This window comes from Squalius cephalus, assembly GCF_949319135.1.
Source record: "Squalius cephalus genome assembly, chromosome: 21".
Classification (NCBI taxonomy): Eukaryota; Metazoa; Chordata; class Actinopteri; order Cypriniformes; family Leuciscidae; genus Squalius; species Squalius cephalus.
This window is the reverse complement of record NC_137142.1, coordinates 19,560,317-19,584,144: the sequence shown is the minus strand read 5'-3', so window position 1 is coordinate 19,584,144 and position 23,828 is coordinate 19,560,317. Positions and strand designations below refer to the sequence as shown.

The following is a 23,828-nucleotide window of genomic DNA, read 5'->3' as shown; positions in this document are numbered from 1 at the left end:
CAAGCTCTGTCTTTCATTCAATATAACAGAAATCAACAGGGGAAGCTCATTTACACAAATCCGCAAAACTCAGGGCTTTTATCTTTTTAGTCATGTATATAGTGCAATGCAACTATTTTGCAATAGTAAAGCAAATTGAATAATTAGGCCTTGATCTAGTGGTGCATTCAGTCATCTGTTCAGGCATACAGAACTGACAATAAATTGAATTGATCCCAAAACTGCAAGGAAATCATTATGCGTAGACTACCAGCTATGGGTGATCAGCAATGATTATGATGAATCCACATTAATAGTTTATTTCACTGGTTATTTTCATTAGGGTGTTTATCAAAAAGCAGAGTAACTCATTCCAGCCTAAATGAGGCCTGAAGTAAACCTTGGCGTGTAAGAATGTACGCACAGCGAAGCCATTAGCAACACCGGCAAAAACACAGTAACCAAGAAATAAAGGGTCTCAGAAACAATGATGACGTACAAAGAGGAAAGTAGCGACTTACACAAACAGCCTTGCTTTTTATCTAACAGTGATCTAATGATTGACTGCCTGGCAGTTTTTACTCCTTAAATGTATAATGCTCCTAGAATTAGCTGGTTTATATTTTCAGACATCTAATCGGCTCTTTAATTCCTCAGCATCATTCATGACATCCTCTAGCATAAATCCAGATTTTTTTCAAAACCAAACTGTGTTAAGGCACTGGACGTTCCCTTCAGAGAAGATTCATATCGATCTGCGTTTATTCTAATAAATGAAACACGAACTAATGTTCAACACAAAATATGTGGACTCCAAAGATAAGTAAACAATTATACACATTGTATTTACCATGTAAATGCGTTTAACTTCATATGTACATCTAGGATCAACAACGCAACGTCAATTCTCACAATATCCATCTGCAACTTCCCACCGGAACACGTAAAGCTACATTTATTGTTCAATAATCCTGGGTCACACTCAAATATGATTGATTAGTACATTGTGTGAGCCATAATAAGAGGTAACGGCACATAGATGAGATCTTGTACACACTTACTTCCATACAAATATTAACAAGCTCCTATCATAATTCTCTCAGTAATACGTCTCAGTCCAAAACGTCTTCTGACCAATCAAATGTACCCAAAATTTTGTCTCATTACATCTCAAAAAAACTCTTCAGCATTACTTACTTTGTCCTTCTTTTCCCTTTACAACTACTATACATGTCCACTCAGATTGAAAATGCTTCCCAAAAATCACAGTTCAAACAGGGTGTAATTCATCAGTTATGTTTGCAGCTAATGTATAAACATAAACATATGGGGTTACGCAAAAAAGACATTTAAAATTAAGGTTTTCATTCTGAAATATGATCAGAATGATTGTGTAAACAGTGGAATTGTTTTTTTAATGAAACATTTTAGTGCAAGGGTCAAATTCAACATTCTCAAAAATAAAGGTGTCGATGGTTCCATGAAGAACCTTTAACATCCATGGAACCTTTCTACTGCCAAACGGTTTTTCAGATTAATCAAATGTTCTAGTTTTAGAACTGTTCAATGAAAGGTTCTTCTATGGCATTGCTATGCAAGCCCCCTTTTGGAACCTTTATTTTTAAGAGTGAAAGAATGAATCATTTGGAATTTAAAAATGAACGAGCAGTGTTCATATAAGACACATCTATTTCATCTGAGATGTGTCATCCAAACACACTCTTTATCCTGAGGCAAATATCCCAGCGAAAGAACAGGCATTATGTTTTTGAATGCTTGCACATGGACCAAAAAGCTCACATTTTGACCCCTGTACCAAAACACTTTATAAGACGTTTGAAGCAGTTCTCTGGCAACAATTGACAACATACATGATCACATTTCAAAGGACCGTGATGATCAGCAAGTCGTGGCTTTGTTTCGATCATCCACACAATTCGTTCGATTTTGCGACAATGTAAAGGAACTGATGACTGCATAAGCTGCAATGGTTTTGCATAGTTGCCAAAAACTCGATTCAAATGTTCTGGGTGCCACCAGGGCTGCTTTTAGCCAACCTGATAAAAATATCTCGCATTTGGCAATTCATAAATGTACGTGAAAGATATAAACTACCTGATGCGCTAAACCGAAGCATTAGTTCTATTCTACAGTAGTTTCTAATGGCAAGAGGTGGGGTTAAACAATACCTGTCCAGATATAAACACAGATGAAATTATCCCAGTTTAGTTAATTCAATTGCACTACGATACGATATACAAACATAAATAAATATGTGACACAAAAGCTAGGGATGGAAAATCCATTATCCCTCTGTTAATTCACAGTTAACATGATGTGCTATTGACCCAAAAACTCTGCAAAGGCACTCTGGGCCCTTGTTCGACTAATGCAAACCCTTTAGTGCTCGGCACATCCTCAAAGTTCACTTGGTAGGGAGAATGAAGGGAGTCTGTAAACACACAATCAGGGGACGCAATGGTGAGGTAATCCACTGCATCCCGTACGGATAGAAATACTGTTCCAAACATATTCAATTGTCCATTATACACAATAAATGCGTCGCATGCTGCTGATACACAAAGCCGTTACTAGCGTTAGAGATATTTACATTAATATTTTGGCACTTTTCACTTTTTCTGGAGCGCTTGGTAGGAGAAGTGTTGGGAAAGGGGGGAGGCGATATCGGGATCCTCCTTATTGCACACGGCGGCAGTAGTAGCCCAGGACTTTGCACTTCTCGCACAGATGCTGCGGGTGCTCCTTACTCTGGTCGGAAACATCCAGGCCATCGGGTTTCTCTAAAGGACGCTGAGAGGAGCAGAACATTTGAATCACACTTTGAGCGCATGTGTATTTCTGTCCACAACATCAGTCAGGTTGAAATTGGAGATTTCTTTTAGCGTTTGGCTAGACTCTTTGGAGATATGGTTTTGGAGACGAAGTATCAGGATCTCGAAGGTCCAAGTCTAAAACCACAATGGACCAACCACAGGGGTGTGTCAGAAATTTGTTTAGGACCGTTATCAAGAGCCAATTCGTCCTTGTTGTGTTTTTAATGTTTGCCAGCAGTACATGTTTTGTTATTAATACTTCGTTAAATTTTTTTTCCCTCAATTATTTTGCGTAGATTATTATACAAGAAGATTCCAAGTAATTTTAGATGCCTACAGGATTCCATCGCTCAGGACGACAACCAGGGAGAGAAGACTCTATAGTGAATCTTTGTCTTGGACGCGACGCAAAAGACACTGAGAACGTGTGGGAGCCAAATCTTTTTGGCTGTTGATCACAAATAATACTTCTGCAATTATTTGTTTTCCCACCCATTGCTTTTGGAAGATCGTTTTACAATTTTGTTATTCTTTCCTGTTCGTCTCAGTTGCGCTCCGTGAATTACGGAAAACCAGGTTGCGACGGGCCATTGGGAGGAGACAGCGCTGTGACCCGAGGGAGTGTTTGCTCGAGAGCCAAAGGCTTTAGTGAATGATAATGAGAGGAAATGTCTAATACCTCTGTGAATTAATAATTTGGCAACAGTGGCCTGATGCTCCTAATAAGCAGAAGGAATTCCTGCCAAAACCGAAAAAGCGCAGGAAGCTTGGGAGGACTATATATAATACCTCTGTTCCATGTCTGCTCTCATACTGTAAAGATGTCAGCCGTGTTCCCTGTGCATGTCGTTAAGTATGAGAATGATAAAAGCAGGGATCTCCGGACGCCTGCTTCTTGAGCACATTCTGGCACAGGTCTGGCTTTTTTATACGGCAGTGTGGCATTGGCACTACTAAGAGACTTTCACTTAATCATCCATCGGGAATGACTGGAGATATAAAATACTTTACGGCATATGATCTGAAGTATTGAGCGATTTCCATACAGCACGACATGGAAGAATGATTTCCATTGTGAGAGAACAATAAAAACTGATTTTTCATATGTTTGCTTGGGTTACTGGGAAAGAGGGCCAGCTGCAAACCCTTAAAGGCATTTTGATATATATTGCAGCGAGCTGCACTTCTCACACGCTTACTGCAGGAAACATGTTAAGTGGGTGAGATTGAAAAGCTAAAGAATTTGCTTGTCAGAAGGGAATTAGCCATAATACTCTGTCCTGTGGAAGAGCTGGCCATCTCAACAGCTGGTTCCTTCGGCACAACGACCGCAAATGCATTTGGATGCAAAACTACTTGTAGGAAAGGTAATTTCAATGAATGCTTCCCTACCGAGAGCTGCTAAAACATATCCATTTGCATGCTTACTTGCCTAGAACTGTGTAGTGACTCTTTAAAAGCAAGGTTAACCAGTGAGGCTGCCGAATGATGCTTTCTATTCTTGCCTTATTATGTATGTTGCTAAATAATTACCTAAAGATATACTTCATGTGGAAATATCCAAATTAATTGACTTTATTCAGGTCAAAAACATTATCAACTTCAACAAATCAATCTAAATGCAGCTCCTTAGATAAGTTTGTGACTTCCTGAAAAAGGACCCCTTCTTGAATTCAGGGGGTATTTGGGTAAGACCGATGCCTTGGGTTTGTGTCTCAGGTTTCAAGGGTACCTGCTGGGCCCCATCCATAAGAACTTATTAGAAGATTGACTGGCAGATTGGAAAAACTTGCATGTAGTATTTTAGTAATATAGTATCACTCATGAGCTGTTAAAAGACTGATACTGTACCTGTTTATGAGGATAAACATTGATATGGCATTTGATGCATTCCTGTCCCATGTTGGCCCAGGAGTTCCCACTCATCCACTTCCTCTTGCATTTAGGGCACTTGTATTCACCAAAGCACCTCTTCTTGCCTTGGTATGGAGTCAGTCCTTCTCCTTTGGGTCTTGCCTGAGAGGACATTTCAGAGACAAAGTTTGATTAACGAGTGTAGCTCGATTTTAGTGTAGCTTGTGAACAATTTGAAGCTTTGTGGATTGTGGAAAATTTGTGTGACCAAAATGTATGCAAATAAGTAAAGCACTGCGCATGATCTATGATGTTATTGGAGGACTAGAGAATATTCTTCTGTTCTTCTTAAAACAGAAATGGTAGCTGGTGATCATCGTGCATTTTTGTTGTATGGAAAAAGCAGCTCTGATATTTTGATTAAATTCTGCTTGATACCAGTTAACTAATAATCATTTTCATGTTATGGCTAATAATTGCTAAAAAAAAATTCTGTACAATTTTATTGAAATTAGAAATAACAGCGAATTTGGGCATCACAACATTATAATGTGCAGTATGAGAAATTGGATATTAATGGTGAGACAACAATAATCATGCAACTTAATTATCAAATATAAAATAAAAAATGGGGGGGGGGGGGGTACATTCAAAAAGATGAACATGAATGCTTGCATAATGTGTTTAACAAACAAAATATTCTAAACTGTATGGCAAACATTACCAATATTGTGCAGAACCGCATGTTCACTTCCACTGTGTTCCCTATACCCTCAGTCCATATTTCCACTGTCTTAACATGCAGTATTTTTAAAATAATAAAACGAGAAATCCTGTAACAATTATGGTGGTAAGCAAGAGAAATTACTAAAAATCTATAGGAGGGGCTGCTTTTCATTCTTATACAGGAGAAAATATTCTCATAAGGACTTTATTATGGGAGTAGTTTCAACAAGTGAGTCAATGCTGACATCAATATCTAGGCCTCTACAACTGTAAAAGAAAAAGAAAAGTTTTTCCCTTGAGCATCACAAACATCTTTTTGGTCAAAGTTTGTCCAAACCAAGCACACTTAAAATGCTTAAACTCAAGTCGGTCAAACCCTGTCACAACTCATCCAATGCTGTGCTGCAAAAACACAGAAAAAAGCATCTAAACAAAACTTTTACAGAGAGCTGCTGACTTGAAATATGACACCAGTTTTTTACATCTTCTTAAACTGAAGTACATGCTATGTGTGGTATGGCAGACTTCTGCTGGAGAGTTCAGACTCCAAACCACTACACAAATTTGAGAACTCTGTATATGGGGAATTCTAATGATTTTAATTATGTAAGTGAATTCAAACCTCAACAGATAATTGCGGTGTGGTCTCAATATACTTTCTGGTCATTGTTACATACTCTCTGCTTCCTTTTTTAATCAACTCTCCCAAAAGAGAACAGAAAAGTGGCTATGGTATAGTCAGTGCATTATGAGCACATATGAGTGCCTGAGATTTTTTGCTAAATTGCTGTGACACTAAACAGGATTTAGGATGTGCATCCATGCATCCAACCATCTGTAATCTCGCATAACAAATCAATGGCTACCGGAGTGTTTATTCCACACTGTGAAAGGGATAGGCGGACCTAAAGCTGCTTTACTGGTGATAGGATTTGGAAATTAAGTTCCAGGTCCCATATGAGTAAAAAAAAAAGAGGTGATATCATTCATTAGCATCTGCTCCCATCCACACAGAGCCAACTGGCCAACTGACACACTGCATGCAAAAGGCTCTCCTCCCCAACCTTAAACACCATGAGTCAACCACTGTCAACAGAACTGTCGACAACAGCTGGAAACCATGACGGTTGTGGCTGTTGTTTTGGCCATACTTTCAAACTTCACAGAAAGTTTGACGCAAGGCCACCCCTATGATGGTGCCAATCCCTATGCTATCATAAGGCTGGTGGTCTGGTATATGGGTGAGGTCCTAAATCGGAGAACAGGCAAAACAATCAGTGATATCTGATGTCAGAACCACTGGTTTCCGTCAAACATTTAGTAATTAACTCAGCATGGAGTATGATCTTGGTGTCAAGGGTTGCCCCATGGCCAGAAACTCAGGTGTGTGCCAGATGACCTGTTTTTGAGAACAGTATTAGTTCATGAATAGTGGAGTAAAGCTTCATATCATATCTCTGTACATCAAAAGGGACCTATGCCTCTTGTCCATGCAAATAATATTAATATTTTTATTTTTTAAATATACATTTAAAAAAAAAAATAGAGTGTATAGGGCTAGAATATAAGCCTGGGTCACGCTAAACCAAAATTATACCACCAATCAAGCAAACAGTGGATGGTTCGCCTCGAGTCGCAACTGGACACGACCGGACAGGTATTTGCAAGTTACAGCATCTCTATGAGACAGATTTGATCAGCAGTCTTGAAGAATTCACAACTCTGTGAAAAAGGCTCTATATATCCAGCACTGCAGAGGTCCTGGACAAGTGCCAGAAAACACACATGATATTCTGTTTACAGCAGTCTGACCTATTTTGGCTGTGTTTTTAATAGATGTTAGACCAAAAGATTTTAGAGGTACACTGGCATTGTGAAGGAAACCTGGCGAATTTGACATTTAGACATTCTGGAGCTCATGCAAAGGGAATAAAATAAGAAAAAAAATAAATAAATGATGTATTGTTAAATATGATTGAAAGAAAAATGAAAAAAGCTGAACTTTTTTTTCTTTAAATAAATCAGAGAAAATAAACTATTTGTTGCTTATTTGAAACACATCAGTTTTGCTCTAACCACCGGATCTGAAATCCACAAACCCAAGAAGCCAAAATTTATTATCCTATTGTTTTAGCTCTGAGAATATTGCTCTCGTAAAATAAGCAATTGCGCAAAATAAAAACACTCGTTATTTTCCAAATGCAACAATCTCAGAGGAAACAAGGCAATGGAGAGTACGCTCCACTTACAGCCACCACCAAGGAAATGACAAACTAATGCTGCTGACAGTAACAGCACAGTCTAAACAAATCCTGACCAAAGCCTGTGTGTTGCAGATTTGTGTTTACACAGTTCTACCCAGTGCATTGCTCTAGAAGTAATTTGACCATTTTAACCCAACCCGAGCTTAATGGACACAGCAGGTTTGTGTAAATCAATCTGGCTATTTGTCCAATGAAAACAGAGCTTAAAGACAGGAAAGGGAATCGATAAGAGCAACACCCGAATGAATAGCTGACGTTTGATATTTCTCTCCCATCCTGCCGTAAGTCAATGTTTACTTCAGAGGCATTATGCATTAACCTTAAAGGGGTTTTGAAGGAAGAGCCCTCACTATCCAGCTGTTCGAGGGACTTATAAAGTTATTTTTTAGAGCAAAAGTGGACAAAAACACTCACTCGCAATATACACGCAACACTGCCTGTCAACATAGAGTAAAACCCAAAAACCCTTAAATTGTTAATCCTATTGACCTTAAATAACTGTGGGGTCACCATCTGAGGCCTAAGCAGAAAATTTGGAGCATTGAAGAGATCGAAGTAAACTGTAAACGTTCAGGGAAGAGGGAGATCAGATCGAGCGTCTCCTCTCACCATCCCTCCAGCTGTGTTCCCAATGGAGACTGAAAGGGGGGGTTGGGGGGGGGGGGCTTACTCTGGCTGTCCTAGCAGCAGAGCCAACCTCCCCGCAACAGGACAAATACCACAGCACGGCAGTCATCGCTCACAGCTGGAGACGTTCCTCCAATCAGGCCCTACAGGACTGAAGGGGGATGGAAATCAGAAGCAGATGAGTTCCACACTGGTATAACATGAAAAAACTTGCAAAGTCCCTTTCAGATCAGCCCTCTGTTTTCAATTAAGACTATATAGATTAACAAAAGGGTGCCAGAGGAGAAAAGTGAGATATAGCGATTCAGTGCTTAGAGTGAGATCAGACTTAAAGGAGCGGGAAATGTTATGATGGATCTGTTCAGGGCGAGTTCAAAATAAGAACAGTAGGCTACATTTGAAAATCAATCAAATGCATTTAAATGCAGTTTTTAAGCAAGTGAATAGACATAAAGCTGCTCCTCCCCATTTAACAGGAAATGTTCTCAGAACTTTGGCTAACATTATGGCAAGGTTCTTTCAAAGTTAAGAACAAACGTTCTTCCAGTAATGCATTTAAAAGTAATGTTCCTTCCCATAATGTTTGCAAAATGGATTGTTCCCTTACCATAATCAAGGCAAAATGTCTTTAAAACATTTTTAAAACTGGACGTTTTGACCATTCAGAGAACATTCAGAAATAACATTTTAATGGGAATGTTAGCAAAGTGTTCTTTTTTGTCAACTGGGTCTGCTTGCTCCAACAATAATAGCACAGTATAGTGCCTGCTACAGCGCAAATCAATCGATAAACAAACAAAAAATATGGTTAAAATTAATAACAGAATAAATCAAACAAATAACCTTCCAACAGAACATTTACATATCTCTATAAATGTTGTAATTCAACTGTCTTTTAAAAATTCAAGCATTACAATTATAAAAGTCGCCTAAACATTCTCTGAAGAATTTTCTGTATAAAATCATTGGCAAAATAGTGCCTTTAGGGGGTGCTACAGGGGGTTAGTGCATGTTAGAATAATGATAGAAAAATGTAAGTACTAAAATTTTCTTTGAAATAAAGTCTTGCCATATATTCAAGAAAGAACGGATGATCTACAGTGGCCACAAATTTAAGCAAACTTTTTACCACATTTTAAACTTGTTTATATGTTATTTTTCTGTGTGCAAAATGGAGGAATTTTTGGAAGGGTGACTGCAGTTTAAGAGAATTCTTGGAGGTAATCGAAAAAAACCACTTCTTTGGCCCAGGCTGCTGAAGTTTGGTTTTGCAAGGAAATGCATGTCAACTCTTGGGGCAGAAAATCAACAGGAGACTACAAAAATCCAAACACATTTTTTAGTCTTCACAAATGCGGGACAGAAAGGTTGTGCATAATGTTTTTGGCTATTCATGAAAACCGCAAAGTCTTGTATAGCTGGCCTTCCACGAACACACAAACATTACAATTCTGCTTCCTTCTTGCAAATATCATCCAAAAATCTGTCTGATTTAAGTAAACAGGGACTCATTGAACTAAACACTAACAAAGAATATTTTCCTATATTCACACAAACACATGTAAAGTGCCCCTCAAATAATAATAAAAACATAATAAATATATAAATATATATAAAATATATAAATATATATAAATATAATATATTTTTTTTAAATAATTTTATATATATATATATATATATATATATATATATATATATAGATAGATAGATAGATAGATAGATAGATAGATAGATAGATTAAGGCCTGGTTGCACAGACAGGGCTTAGATTAAGCCAGGATTAGGCCTTAGTTTATTTAGAACATTTCACTAGCCTAGCTTTTATTAACATTCCTTAGAGAAAAATAACATTACTGGTGTGCATCTCGAGACAAAACAACGGCACTGACATATTTTAAGATATGTCAGTGCAAGTTGCTTTCAGTTAAAACAGCTCAAACATGCATTTTAGTCTGGCATAGGTGTAAACCTTGTCTGTGAAACTGGCCAATATTATATAAAATTAAGACAAGTAATTTGAAACTTTGTGGTTGTCAAACATTAGTGGACCATGTCTATAATTAGTTAATGTGAACTGTGGTTATTGTACACCTGTGGTTATTCTGCGAGGCCACCTGTGTGAACTTGACCTGACTTCATACATTCACTAAAAAAAAATCCACATGGTTAACATTTTTTTAAATGGTTAAAAGTTAGCTTTAGGCCTAGCATCATTTTAATAAAAGATTTTATGTAGATTTTTAAATGTGACTTAAATGCCGATGCACATAAATAAGTGTCATCCCCGCGCTAAGTACATGTAAACAGACATGAACGTACCAACGCGTGTTACAGAGCTCTAAGCCATTAGCATCACAATGTATGAACGGATCAAGTGGAGCTCTGTCTGGCCTGGATGAGGAAATTCAGCCAAGGCCAAGACAGAGCCTGCAGATGGCCTTTCCCAGAGACCCACACACAAGAATGATAGTGTCGAGCTCATCAGCTGCGTCTGTGCGCGATTTCCGGAGTGCTCTGCAAACGACGGACTTGAGCAGCATTGAGCAGCATTCCAGTCAGGTGCACGCTGGTGTTATTTATTAATCCCCACTAGGGCAGCTAAATGAAGCCAGTGTTTTCTTGGGTCTCTCTGAGTCCTTTTCTTGCGGGTGCAGCTGTCTCTTTTTACACCCGAAATGCAAGAACAGCATCGCAGAGACTGACAAGTGGGAACAGGTGTGCTGTTAAATGATAAATCTATCAGCTCACAATGCCTCAGTGTTAGGAAAAACAATCCAATCACGTAGAGTGACTGAATTTGGGGAGAAATTAGACAGCAAGAAAAGTTGATGTTGACACTTTATAGCTTTAGTTGCTGACCTGGGGTCAGCCTTGATGTTTTTTTTTATTGATGATTAGTGTTGGAGAGTCTAGAGTAGCTGACACTGGATCTGTGTTCATAATGTGAAAAGGAAGGAAGCTGCTAACCACCAAGAATAGTCATTAACACCTCTGTAACACTTTACAATAAGGTTCAATTTGTTACAAATAGTTCATGCAAAACAATGAACAATATTTTAACCTAATTTATCAATCTTGTGTAGCATTTTTTGTGCATGATACCAAATGTAGTAACATTAAAGTAGCCATGAAATGAAAATCCACCTACTCTCCACATCTCTTTTTTGATTGCATGTAATTGATCTTACTGTGAATGATTCATCTGTGCATGTTTAATTTTTTGAATTTTTACCTCAGAATTTTTAATTAAAATATCATAATCGATCTTCCAGTGAAACAGCAGACAGTCCACTTAAAGTAAAAAAAAACAACAACTCCAATCTCGCATTTACATCTGCCTTCATTCAATCGATGCATAGAACCAAGTCCCTGTCCTACATTTTTTAAATAATGGTTTCACACCATTATTAGAAAGAAAAGATCTGTACTTCCATTTCATCGCAACTTTAACAAATTGGACCTGTAAAGCATTATCATGTCACCAAAACACAACATCAGACCTAGAGCAATACTGAAATTCAAACACATTTAGCAGAACAACTAGACGCTAACACTATTCTCTGAGGTAAATACCCCTGGACCTTACATATTTCTTGAAGCAACTATTTTGAATTGTGAAACCAACACATGTCCAGTGGTCACTAATAATCAGTTTGAAAATTCAGTGCAGGTTTTGGACCTTTCACTTATTTCTAGGTTATTACGAAGCTAAGCAATGTTTTCCAAGTATTCCAGATAGCGCTGGACTGCTTCCTGGTTTTTTGGCGTAGGCCCCTGGAGTTTGGCTGCTCCCTCTGCCAGCATCTGGAATCCATCAGTATAAACAATGGAGGCCCCGGAGCTGGAGCCTCTTGCCCGGCTCCCATGGGACTGCACTCCGCATAGCACAGGAACACCAGTCCCACCAGATAAAACGTGCTCAATTGCCCCACATCGAAGAAGAGGGGAAGAAAACTCAACTTTCTACTAATCTGTGTTTAGTTTGGCCAGGATACAGAAGAGATTGATTCGCTGATAGATACCCAAACGCACACAAACCAAACTTGGCCATTCCTGAAGGGACATTCTCTTCACTGCTCTGTTTACTCTGATAATTAGCTGCAAATCTTTTGATTAGGATTCCTATTGTTCAGTTCATTGTAAATGAGTCATGCACAATTCAAACTGTTCACACAAACACGACAATTCCTCTGCCAAACGTTCAGTGATGCAATCGTAGTGCTCAGTGTCCCTTGACCTCAATTTTGTAGAACAGACACATATGGTATAGATTACACTGAACAACAGACATTTGGCCAAAGTGAACAGCAATCTAACACTTGCTCTGAAATATATGGGTTTACAGAATCCTTTCGGGCAGGGGTGTCAAACATATGGCCTACGGTCTGAATATACAGCCCGTGGAAAAGAGTAATCTAATTTTAAAAATTAAATTATGCTGAAAACATTCCCAAACATTTATTATATTTGTATGAGAGATTTATAATATTTCACATTTTACAGCGGGATGGATGAATTTGTTCATTTGTATTACAGCAACAGACCCTTTTAGTACATTCCAAAGCATAATATCGTACTTTTACGCCACTAAATTCCATAAAAACATACTGTTCCTTGTTAATCCAAACTGAAGAAACCAGCACCTGAGACGCGATAACAATGTCAGATTTATCCGATTCCAATGAACCTGCTGAATTGGATCAGAAATCACACTGAACGATTCATTTGTAAATCCGACTGATCCGACTGCAGCTGTTCTTGAATCAACAACTCACTGATTCAATGATCCGGTCAAAATGAGGCAAGATCCGGGATATCGTCAGAGCTTGAATGTGCGTGCAACTGATGGAGTGAAAAGTAAGTTACTAATGGCGAAATTTAGTTTTGATTATTGTAAATGAAATCATATTTAGTTCATGACAGTAAGTTATTTTGAAAGTAAATCTGCTGTAAAAGGGTGAGCTGTTTATGCTCATGAATGTGGACATGTCCCCCATTGTGTGTTACCACAATTTTAGGTAAAATAGCACAATTAATGTCCATGCATCTTCTCCGCTGCAGCAGTTTCAAATTATATAAAACTTAAATTTATATTTTAGAGTACTTTTGTACTTTCACTCAAGTAAAATTGAAAATAAGAACTTTTACTGGAGTAATATTTTATTAGGGTATCGCTGTATTTTCACTCGAGTACTTCGTCCACCACTGTAGTTCTAGGCCTTCAATTCTGTTAACATTCAGTTTTAGGTGAATTATTACAGCTTAAGATATCTAGCAAAGAGAATAAGTGTTTTCTTTTCTTATTGTCAATATTGTTGTTTCATTCATATTCGTCATTTATGAATTGTTTATGTACAATGCATGTTATCTAAAGGCCTCTGGTTTATGAAATGAACAAATTCCACATTGTGTTGTACCACTGATTAATTAATCTTGGAATTGTGAGTATGTATTGTGCAAGCACATACATGGGTTCAGCAAGGTTGAACATAAAAAAAATCCGCCCGCAAAAACTGACACTTAGTCCAATCAGGCCCGTGACCTAAAATGAGCTTTACACCCCTGCATTAGGTACAGTCTGCTAACTTGCTTGAACATGTTGAGATTGCTGGCAGTGGGAGTTGGCATTTCATAGATTCCAGACTAATATAGCTTGACCAAACCCATACTGACTAGTGTGAAAGAAACAGAGGATGCAGAGGTAGGCAACCCTCATACTTGGCCTCTAAACACTAAACTAAGTGTGAGAGAGTCTCTTTATTCTAAATTGAGCCGCAGAACATACACTTATTTATTTATACAGATGTATTTATAAACTCCAGTAAGTTAAGTACCACTGGCATTCAGTCAGTGAAAGATGTACAGATCTAGCTTGACACAAATATTATATATGCTTATGTACAAACATTATATATAGATGAATAGGAGTTAGTTGCACAAAGACAGGCATTGCTTGGGCCCTGAATTTGTCCACTAGCAGCTGCTCCTTCCAAGCAATGACTGCTGAGATAAGCATTCTTATCTTCTACAGTGCTAAATATAAAAGCTACTGTAGCCATACACAATCACTGCATTTCAAATATTTTGCATTGGTGATTTAAAAAAAAAGAGAAAGAGACTAGTGTTCAATCTCTTTAAACATGAAATTGTTTATATTGGGTGATAAAAGGCGAATTGGTGAATTGGTACAATTACAACTGCATAAATACTGTTTAGATTAATGTTTTAAAAATAAATTAAACTTAATTATTAAACTTTTTAATATGAAAGTAAATCCGTCAGTAGATGGAGACAACTCACTGTATTAATGAGCGAGTCACAGAATCATTTAACTGATTCGTTCAAACAGCTGATTCAGTCAGTAACGAAACTGAACCGTTGCGTGTTGCTCGTAAGCTCTGGATGTGTTTGGAAATATTTTCGTTTCCAAAATAGCAAAAATGTCTAAAATGTAGGCTAAGACACTTAATATAAACTTCTCATTTATTAAACGTTTGTATAAAATCAATATCACATGTGCAACCGTGCTCATATTTACAAAACCAGCTCTCTTGCTCTCATACGAGTACTTTTTTGCTTGAATTTCTTGAATTTTTTGGGCATTTGTATTCCTTTTGGTAACATTTTTTTGACACAATTTCCCATTAATTTATAGCCCGCCACAACAGTGACAAAAAAAAAAAAATCTAATTAGAAATAAGTTATTGATTGCATTTGATGCAGAAAGTTTTACATTCAATCACATTAATGATGTTAACAAATAAATCAGACAATGCCGCGGCAATGAGATAAAATCCCGAGTCCTCTTAGTCTGAGACAGAGGCAAGAATGTGGTATGAATGAGTACTACAACATTACCAAGCACCATAACAAATTGGCATATTAATATTGACAGGATTGCTTTAAATGCAGCTCAATTAAGTGAGAATTTATAATCTTGAACTATCATTTACATATATAAATATGGTTTAAATAACCATTACAAATAAACTGCTGTGGCCATCAAAGCTGCTTTGCTACAATGATTCATTAAGTAGGTGTTTTACCAGACATCCAGAGGTCAATGAGGATCAGTCAGCCTCTGAACGTGACACCCGCCTAAGTTAATGGACTATCCAGGGTTTCTGAAAATACTTCATGGGGCAACATCCTCAGAAAGTGTGCAACATTTCCAAATAGCTTTACAGTCATGATCAAAAAGTAATGATATTATAAACTTCTCCAAAAACTCAAAACAAAGGATTTTATAGCAAAAACAGTTCAATATCGCAGCCTCCACTGGAGGCTGAAAAACATAACACTCAATAAATCATTTCTTATTTATAGGCAATAAAATTGCATTCAGTCACACAAATAAATGAACTAGCTATTAACATACCACAGTGTTTGCTATGTTCATCCCTGCCCCAGTTTCAGAACAAAAACAAAGAGGATTTCCAAGAGACCTGGCCAGCCAAAATTGCACATGCATGTCATGAAGTGATATGTAACATAGCAACATGAATTACGACAATACTGGGTCAACAAGCACAATCGAATGGACACGATGCTGGAAATCTTTGCTTTCCTACAACATTACTAAGAGTCAGACACTTTATTCAAGGTGGAAATGTAGTATTGACAATTCTGTGTCAAACTCAAGGAGGTCTATAATACCTGGAAAAAGCTATCCATTATGAATTTCCATTCATCTTAATGGCAGATTCTTGGCTGACGCAGATAAGTAGGCAATTTGAAATCTCACTTCTTTGCTCATGAGTAATCAAGTCCTGAAAAAGAATATACTTTTTTTCATTCTTTAAGAGCCCTAAAAAAAGAACTTCCACTGGTAAAACACTGACTATAATGAAATAATTGAGCAATGAAGCAAACGCACACCTTTTAGGTGCAAGTTATAGAAGATAATTTTGTAAAGATAGAGTATAACAGCTAAGTATTTTTATTATTTCTGACATTTCGGCACACTTTGTCAAGGTTCAACTTCTTACAAAATCACAATAAATAGAACCAACAATGAAATAATTACAATTTAATACAGTATAAAATATAAAAAAATATATTTAATCCGAATACACAGCCACTTCCGAAATACCATTATTGAATCAGTAAAGGAGCAGTTATGCCATATAACTTGTTAACTGATGCTGATCGAGCTGAAGTAAATGTTAAAAAGCTATAAAGGAGGATTAAATAAGAAAGTACTTTTTCAAGTTCAAATAGTCTGATGGCAAAGCTGAAGGCACAAACATATCTACAAACCAGTGTTAGGCAATCATCTCAGCACTCTATTACAACTGGTGACAGGCAAATAGCTGGCAAACCACTGATATTTTTCAAGAGGGCTTATCAAACACAAGCGTTAGCCATCATGTGGGTAAACACTCTTAAGTGGGCCTGTTCTGTAGATCAAACCCTGAATCCAAAACCCAAGGGAGCCTAATCTTGAAATAACACTGAATTTCCCATTTAAATTTAGTCAGAACAAATGTGCGCTTTAATGAAGGCCTTCTCTCTGTGTCTGCTCTACTATCAGGCAAGATGTTCGCTGTGCCTGTTAGACAGGCAGTTTTGGCATTCCTCCTCTAATTAGGAGTGTCAGTGAGGCCACTAACCTCTGTTGCTTTCAAACTAGGTTTATGTGTTAAATCAGACATGATTTAACATTCTGGGACCTTTATGATATAGCGATAGACAAACTAGCTAGGAATGTATCTACACTAGGTCCAGCATTCAAAAGGTAGTTGTTAACATTTTTCAAATGTTTCTGAAAAAAGTCTCTTATGCTGACCAAGGCTGCATTTATTTGATCAAAAATACAGTTAAAACAGTAATATTGTTGAAAAAATATTACTATTTAGGGGCTGTTTACAAGACATCGCTTTCAACTAAAACGTAAAACTTTTTTTTATCTGTTTTGACCATTCATTTACACGACAACGGTGTTTTGGGTGCCTGAAAACGCAAACTTTTGAAAAAATTGCACGTTTTCGAAAACTGTCTCCGTGTAAACAACAAAAACGCGAATCTGTAAAAACAATGACGTCATGCACATGCATATTACATGTTAAATTTATAGTGTTTCATCGACATCTAATGGCCTGGCAGCAGAATACACTGTTTTTAGTCGTTTTCGCGGAACCGTGTGAATAGGGATCGTTTCGACAATGGTGTCGTCTATACTCGGAAAACTCAAAGGAAAAGCTTCTCCATTTTAAGCATATCGTTGTCATGTACACGTATACCCTTAAATGAACTGTTTTCTATTTTAATATTTTAAAATGTAATTTTCAGCAGCTATTACTCCAGTCTTCAGTGTCACATGATCCTTCAAAAGAACAATTTATTTGAAATATAATTTTTTTGTAACAATGTAAAAGATTTTACAACTTAGTGCATCCATACTGAATAAACGTATATATTTTTTAAAATCTTTTTTAGATTAAATAATCTGCTCATAATACGCTCAAAACTGTTTTCACATTATATACATATTTTAGAAGAATCATCAATATTTTCAAAAATCAATTTTGCTCTTTTATCTTTTCTGCATCTATAATTCCTCTGCTGCGGAAATATTTGCATTGTTTTACCTAAGATTAATAATCAAATTAATGAACATAAGAAACAGTTTGGGTCAGAACCATATTTCTGCTATTTCCTGGAACTGGAAACGATGTAAATAATCCAATTTATCTAGAAAACATTAATGTTGGCTGCACCTACAACAGCATAATTTCTCACATATTGCTGCTTCAAACCGACCTGCTATTGGTAATCGAGAAGAGATCAAGAGAGATGTAAACACTGTTCTGAGAGGGCCTGCGCAGTAAGAGCTGTTTAGTCTCTTCTCAAGGATCGTGAGCTTCATTCCAGATCATTTCTTTCTAGTTTTACAGGAAAATAAATGTGTTGTTGGCTGTGTGCTGATGATGATGATCTAGTGTTTTAAATGATGCGCTTCCTTATCGCAGAGGCTTGTCAGTCAAGAGTGTAATCAAATTATAATTGACATTTTATGAACCAGAGGTTATGGGAACTGCTTTTGCAGTCAAGGACTCTTTTGTTTGATGATAAGGAGTAAAAAAAAGACATCTCGCCAAACTTTGCTGTACTTTTTTTTTTTTTTGACAAGATATTGTGATGAAATACTGTCCACACAGAACGAAGGCGGTTTAGCCAGAGGAAATGGTGTTGGTCACCCTGCCAAACAACTAATGAAATATCTGATAACGATTTCCCAATAAGGATAATGATTGCTATGTGCTACACCGTCTCATTCAGTTCTGAAAACAGTGTCCTAGCAGAATACATTTCAAAAACATCATTCTCAAGATGAAACCGAATGGCTGTAATACAGGTACAGTAAGCCCTCATCCCCTAAAACAAACCAGAGCATGTTTACTTATCTTAGCAAACTAATATGAATCATATCTGAAATCGCTTTGCCTGGATTACCCTTTAATACCTTTCAAAACATTATTTTAACTGTGTTATTAATAAAAACTGAATCGGGGCTAACAGGTTCAAATTGGTGTTGTACTTGAAAAGTGTATGGGTGGGGGTCTTATTTATGAATGAGCACATTGTGTTCTTCGGTTTCTCAGGAGGAGGTTTTCTCTTGGCACGATGTGTAGATAAATGTTTTCTATGTATTCGGTTTCACTGGAAAAATGCTATGGGTTCACATTAACACTCGCTGGCATTTGCAAAATATCTCTCGCAGATAATGCTGACGTTTCAAAGAATCAATTCTGATCTGGTTCGGAATCCTCTCTCTGTCTCTCGCCGTACGTAAACTCATCAACTTAATACAGCGTGTGGTCCTTGAAAACGGATGACACATGAGATGGGAATTGTGGACTGTATCTGATGGTGTCATAGCAACAGTTTTACACAAACTAAATCTGTTTCCACAGCCAATGACACAAGACCCTCAACGTATTCCCGATAGTGATCGTGTCTTAAAAATGTCCATACAATATTTCTCAAAACTTTCACATGCAAAAGATCCTTGATATCTGTATCGGTCAAAAACCTCATTCCCAAGGATCTCAGTGCCAGCCTGGCTAACCCTAAAGACTTGTACAGCTGCAAAATGGGATTAAGTTACCGTGGCAATGAATGACATGAGCAGGTTGATTGGCTTGTGTGTAAAAAGATCGAGGTAATGTATCTAAATGTTTCCATCTTATTTCAGAGCACATGGTTGACATAGTGAAGAGGACATATTGCACCACTGTTTTTTCATACGAGACACATTTTCTCTTCAGTTGAAAAGAATGTTTGTTTTCGAGCACTTTGGATGTGGCTGTGCACATGCGAGCCATTTTACAGTGTGGTTTGTTGCTGTATCATCATACTATCTGTTTATCTGACTAGGCTACGATAACGGCGAGGGATTTATTGTGTAGTAAATATCCATGTAAACGCATGTCATCCCTCGGCTGAGCTCCTCTCGGCCGTGTCCAGAGGAGAGGGCTGTCTGTTATGTCTCCTGCCACAGAGATAAGCTCTATCTGTTTACATTTCAGCCTGTTTCACTGTCTTCTCTCAGATAGCCTTGCCAATTTCTCTCTCTCTCTCTCTCTCACACACACACACACACACACACACGAGCATGAAAACTATATATACAATCTCTAGAAAGATGTACAGTGGGATGTACAGTAAAAGTACAGTATTTGGACACTTTTAGACACCTAGGCATGTATTACTTGCACTGCATTAAAAATTACATCAAACCAAATGGCATCTGCAAACAAATGACTCTAGAGAAGAACCTTCTAGCTATTTTTTGCAATAAATTCTAATCGGTTGCAGTGATTTTTAGTGGATGTGTGAAGTCAAGTTCCTTACAAAAAAAAGTGTCCTTACAAAAAAAATAAGTATACTTCAAGTTTATTTTATTAAGTAAACTTTATAAGTAAAGTTCAAGTATATTTTATACTTTATATAGTAAGTATACTAATATCAATGTACTAGTAGTATACTTGTGAGTGTACTATTTCAATACTACTAGGGAGCAAATTGGCCCAATTTTTAGTTTACAAAAGGGTCACACTTTAGTTCAGGGTTGGATTCTCACTATTAACTATGATTTTTACCACAATAAACTCCTAATTACTGCTTATTAATAGTTAGTAAGGTAGTTGTTCAGTTTAGGTATTTGGTATAGGGTGACCACCTGTCCCGCTTTGCGTTGTACCGCACAGCATTTTCACCCCCAGTCCCACACGTTGCATATTGAGAAAATGTCCCGCATTTTCATCAGTCTGTTGGTTTTTAATTATCATATTAAGAAAATGTGCATGCGTCCTTTTTAAGAAAGCATTTTATTTATTCTTTTTGCGGTGTAGTTTTTCACATTTAACAGTGCTTTGTGAGAAGTAGGCTACAAATACAACAGCCGTTTTTTTAAATCCTATCCAATGGTTGAAAAGAAAGGAGAAAATACAGTCACTAGGTTGTGACGGCTGTCAATCAAAATGTGGAACGGTGATTCGTTCCATGTGTTCACTGTCAGAAAACAAATGGATAATTCGGTAAATTAAAATTTTAATTTAACAGAATTTACCAACTTGTTGCCTGCCTTGTTGCCTGGTTGTTTTAATTCACATCCTTTCAAAAAAAAAAGTTTTTGGTTTAATATATTCTTAATATATAAGATTGTCAATGAACTAATTTCATGTTGTTTTATATTTTATTTGTTCATTATTTATTTTGTTGGATTTTAGTTGGACTTGGTCAAAACTGTTTCAAAAATAGTTATCTGCATGATGCCTGCTGCCTTTGGGCTCAGTGATGTTGAATTTCAATGACATGCAAAATAAAGACATGTTATGTTACATGGTGTAATGGTGTTTTCTGGAAGGGACTAAAGAACCAAGTATTTTTATCATCTGAAAGGCAGAATACAAATGCTTTTATTGAGTTAGATAGACATTATATAACAGTTTCAGGTTATGTTTTAATGTTGGTAACATGTCCCACATTGTCCCACACAAACTTAGTAATCGTCCCACATTTGGTTTGTTTGATGGTGGTCACCCTAATTGGGTAGGATTAAGGGATGTAGAATATGGTCATGCAGATTAGGGCATTAATATGTGTTTTATAAGTACTAATAAACAGCCAATATGCTAGTAATATGCATGCTAATAAGCAACTAGTTAATAGTGAGACTTTTTTTAATTAGTTAGAAATAGTTACCTACTTTTTTACCTACGTTTTTCATTGAACTGCAACTATACTACAAGTGCTCTTACAGTATAGGTATAGTTTACTAGTTAAATACTTGTAGCAATTTTTTAGTTTATGAAAGTACACTTTGAAGTATACTCTCAGTAAACTACTAGTTTAGTAGTTTATTCTGCAAGTTTACTTGTAAGATTTCTTTAAGGGAACTTAAAGGAGAACTCCGGTTGAAGTCCACAGTAGTCGATTGTCGAGTTCACGCGCGTGATCATAGGTAACTAACTAACTGCGCAAACTCGACAATCGACTACTGTGGACTTCGACCGAAAACAGGAAATAAATACAGGTATGTGCGCTGGCTGAATTATTATCATTTTTATTCATATCTTTCACATCTACTGCAGTCAGATTCACCCGCTTTCACTCTGAAGGAATCACTCACATGGCTGGGCACTTGTAATGACACATCAAGGATGTTAAGAGGCTAAAAGCAGGTTTAGTACTTGCCCCATTGAAGTCAACAGGGTGCAAATTTTAAAAAGAGGATAACACGGTGTAGGCAACACCGATTTTTGTCGTTGTTCTCTGTACTGACAGCACTCCAAATGTACAAAAAAATGAGCTCAATGTTAAAATTGACCGGAGTTCTCCTTTAACATCATATTTTGCACTTTAAGTATACTATTTTTTTTTTTTTTTTTTTTTTTTACAATATATATACTTTTAACTGTACTTTATAAGTACACTACCAGTGGCCTACACAAAAATTCACATACTCAGAAATAGGAACATATCTGTTTTCTTTATAAATCAATATATTCAAACAATGTAATTTTATAAGACAGTATGTAAAACTATGTGAGTAAGTATTTAATAGGCTACTCAATCAAAAGTGTAAACACAACTAAAAGCCAAGTACACTTAGAATAATTATACTTTTAACTATATCTCAATCAAAAGATTGAGTACAAGTATAGGGCAAATATACTTAGACTTTTGTGTCAGTAAATTTCTGAGAAGAACATGAAAAGTAGACAAAGTATAGAAATTTTAAAAGTATAATAATAGCACACTTGAATAAACTTATTTTTTTTGTGAGGGGTCCCAGAATAGATAGTTCATCACATTAACAAATATTCCATTTGGTGTGATATTTTGTCAGACAATGCAAATACATTTAAATATGAAGTATGCAAACATTTTTAGGGGGCCACTGGAGGACCAGGAACCAGACAGATAAAGCGTTTCAGAGAGGGACCGGAGCAGAATAGAAGGAAGATCACAGGTCAGACTGTAAAAACATTCCCATACTGCCCTTCCCCCCCTCAGTCTTTCTCCCTCTCACACCCCCACTACTTCCCTGAGCCCTTCCAGCCGCCACAGTGACTCAACACAGGCCTTCCCGCTCGCTACAAGAGGCTCTTTTGTGCCGGGCTCAAGAACCAGTCCACCACAGAATGGGTTTAACTCATTCTTACAACATCAAGAAGTAATTTCCTGCATTTAAACAAAATAAAAATAAACATTCAAACATATCTGTTCTACCACATATCTGAAAATAAAAGATAAATTTCAATAGCCTCCAAGATGATGTTTGTAATGCGTCAAGAAACGGTCAGCCACTTGAATGACCAATGATGATGATATTATGACGTCACCCCCCCCCCCAAAAAAAAACAACAACAACAACAACAACAAAAAAAACTAAAAAAGTGTGTAAATTTAATGTTCCCATTGTCATGACACTAAGCATGCATCCTGTGGTCTGTTGACTCTATACAGGAATTAACATATAACAGGACACCATCTTTGCAGTGTCTTTGCACCTACAGCTGAATAAACAGATGGAAGGAAGAAAAGTCCACTCAGAATTTAGTATGCAAATAAATGCAAGAAAAAAGACCAATTCAAAAATCAACCATTACAATGACATCATAACATCATCATTATGATCATCAATTTTTCAAACTTTAATCTAAATTAATAAATACAATTTATAATCCTCCAAGAAATGTGTTGTGAAGAAGAAGCAAAAGAAGAAGAAAAAAGAGGAAGAAGAAGAAGAAGAAGAAGAAGAAGAAGAAGAAGAAGAAGAAGAAGAAGAAGAAGAAGAAGAAGAAGAAGAAGAAGAAGAAGAAGAAGAAGAAGAAGAAGAAGAAGAAGAAGAAGAAGAAGGAGGAGTAATATTAATACAGTGGTGGTCTTGCAAGCACTTTAATAAAAAAACAACAGTTTCAAGTAAGGATTATTTGGCTCTAAAGACTTAAAACAGCTTTTGGGTACCTTGCATGAACACTTCAGAGTCAAATCAGTTCTGTCCAATGAATTGTCAGGGTGAAGAATGATAT

General features: G+C 36.8%; 1 protein-coding gene across 1 annotated transcript in view; it reads right to left on the bottom strand.

The window, feature by feature from the left end:
- Nucleotides 1-1,446: 1,446 nt before the first annotated feature.
- The window catches only part of zcchc24 (zinc finger, CCHC domain containing 24), a 35,615-nt gene continuing 13,233 nt past the window's right edge, over nt 1,447-23,828 (bottom strand). The window contains exons 3-4 of the mRNA XM_079854455.1: nt 4,665-4,829; nt 1,447-2,790 (exon numbers count right to left, since the gene is read on the bottom strand). Coding sequence (XP_079710581.1) covers nt 2,677-2,790; nt 4,665-4,829 — 279 coding nt within the window. The 3' untranslated portion in view covers nt 1,447-2,676. The remainder of the gene's footprint in view (nt 2,791-4,664; nt 4,830-23,828) is intronic.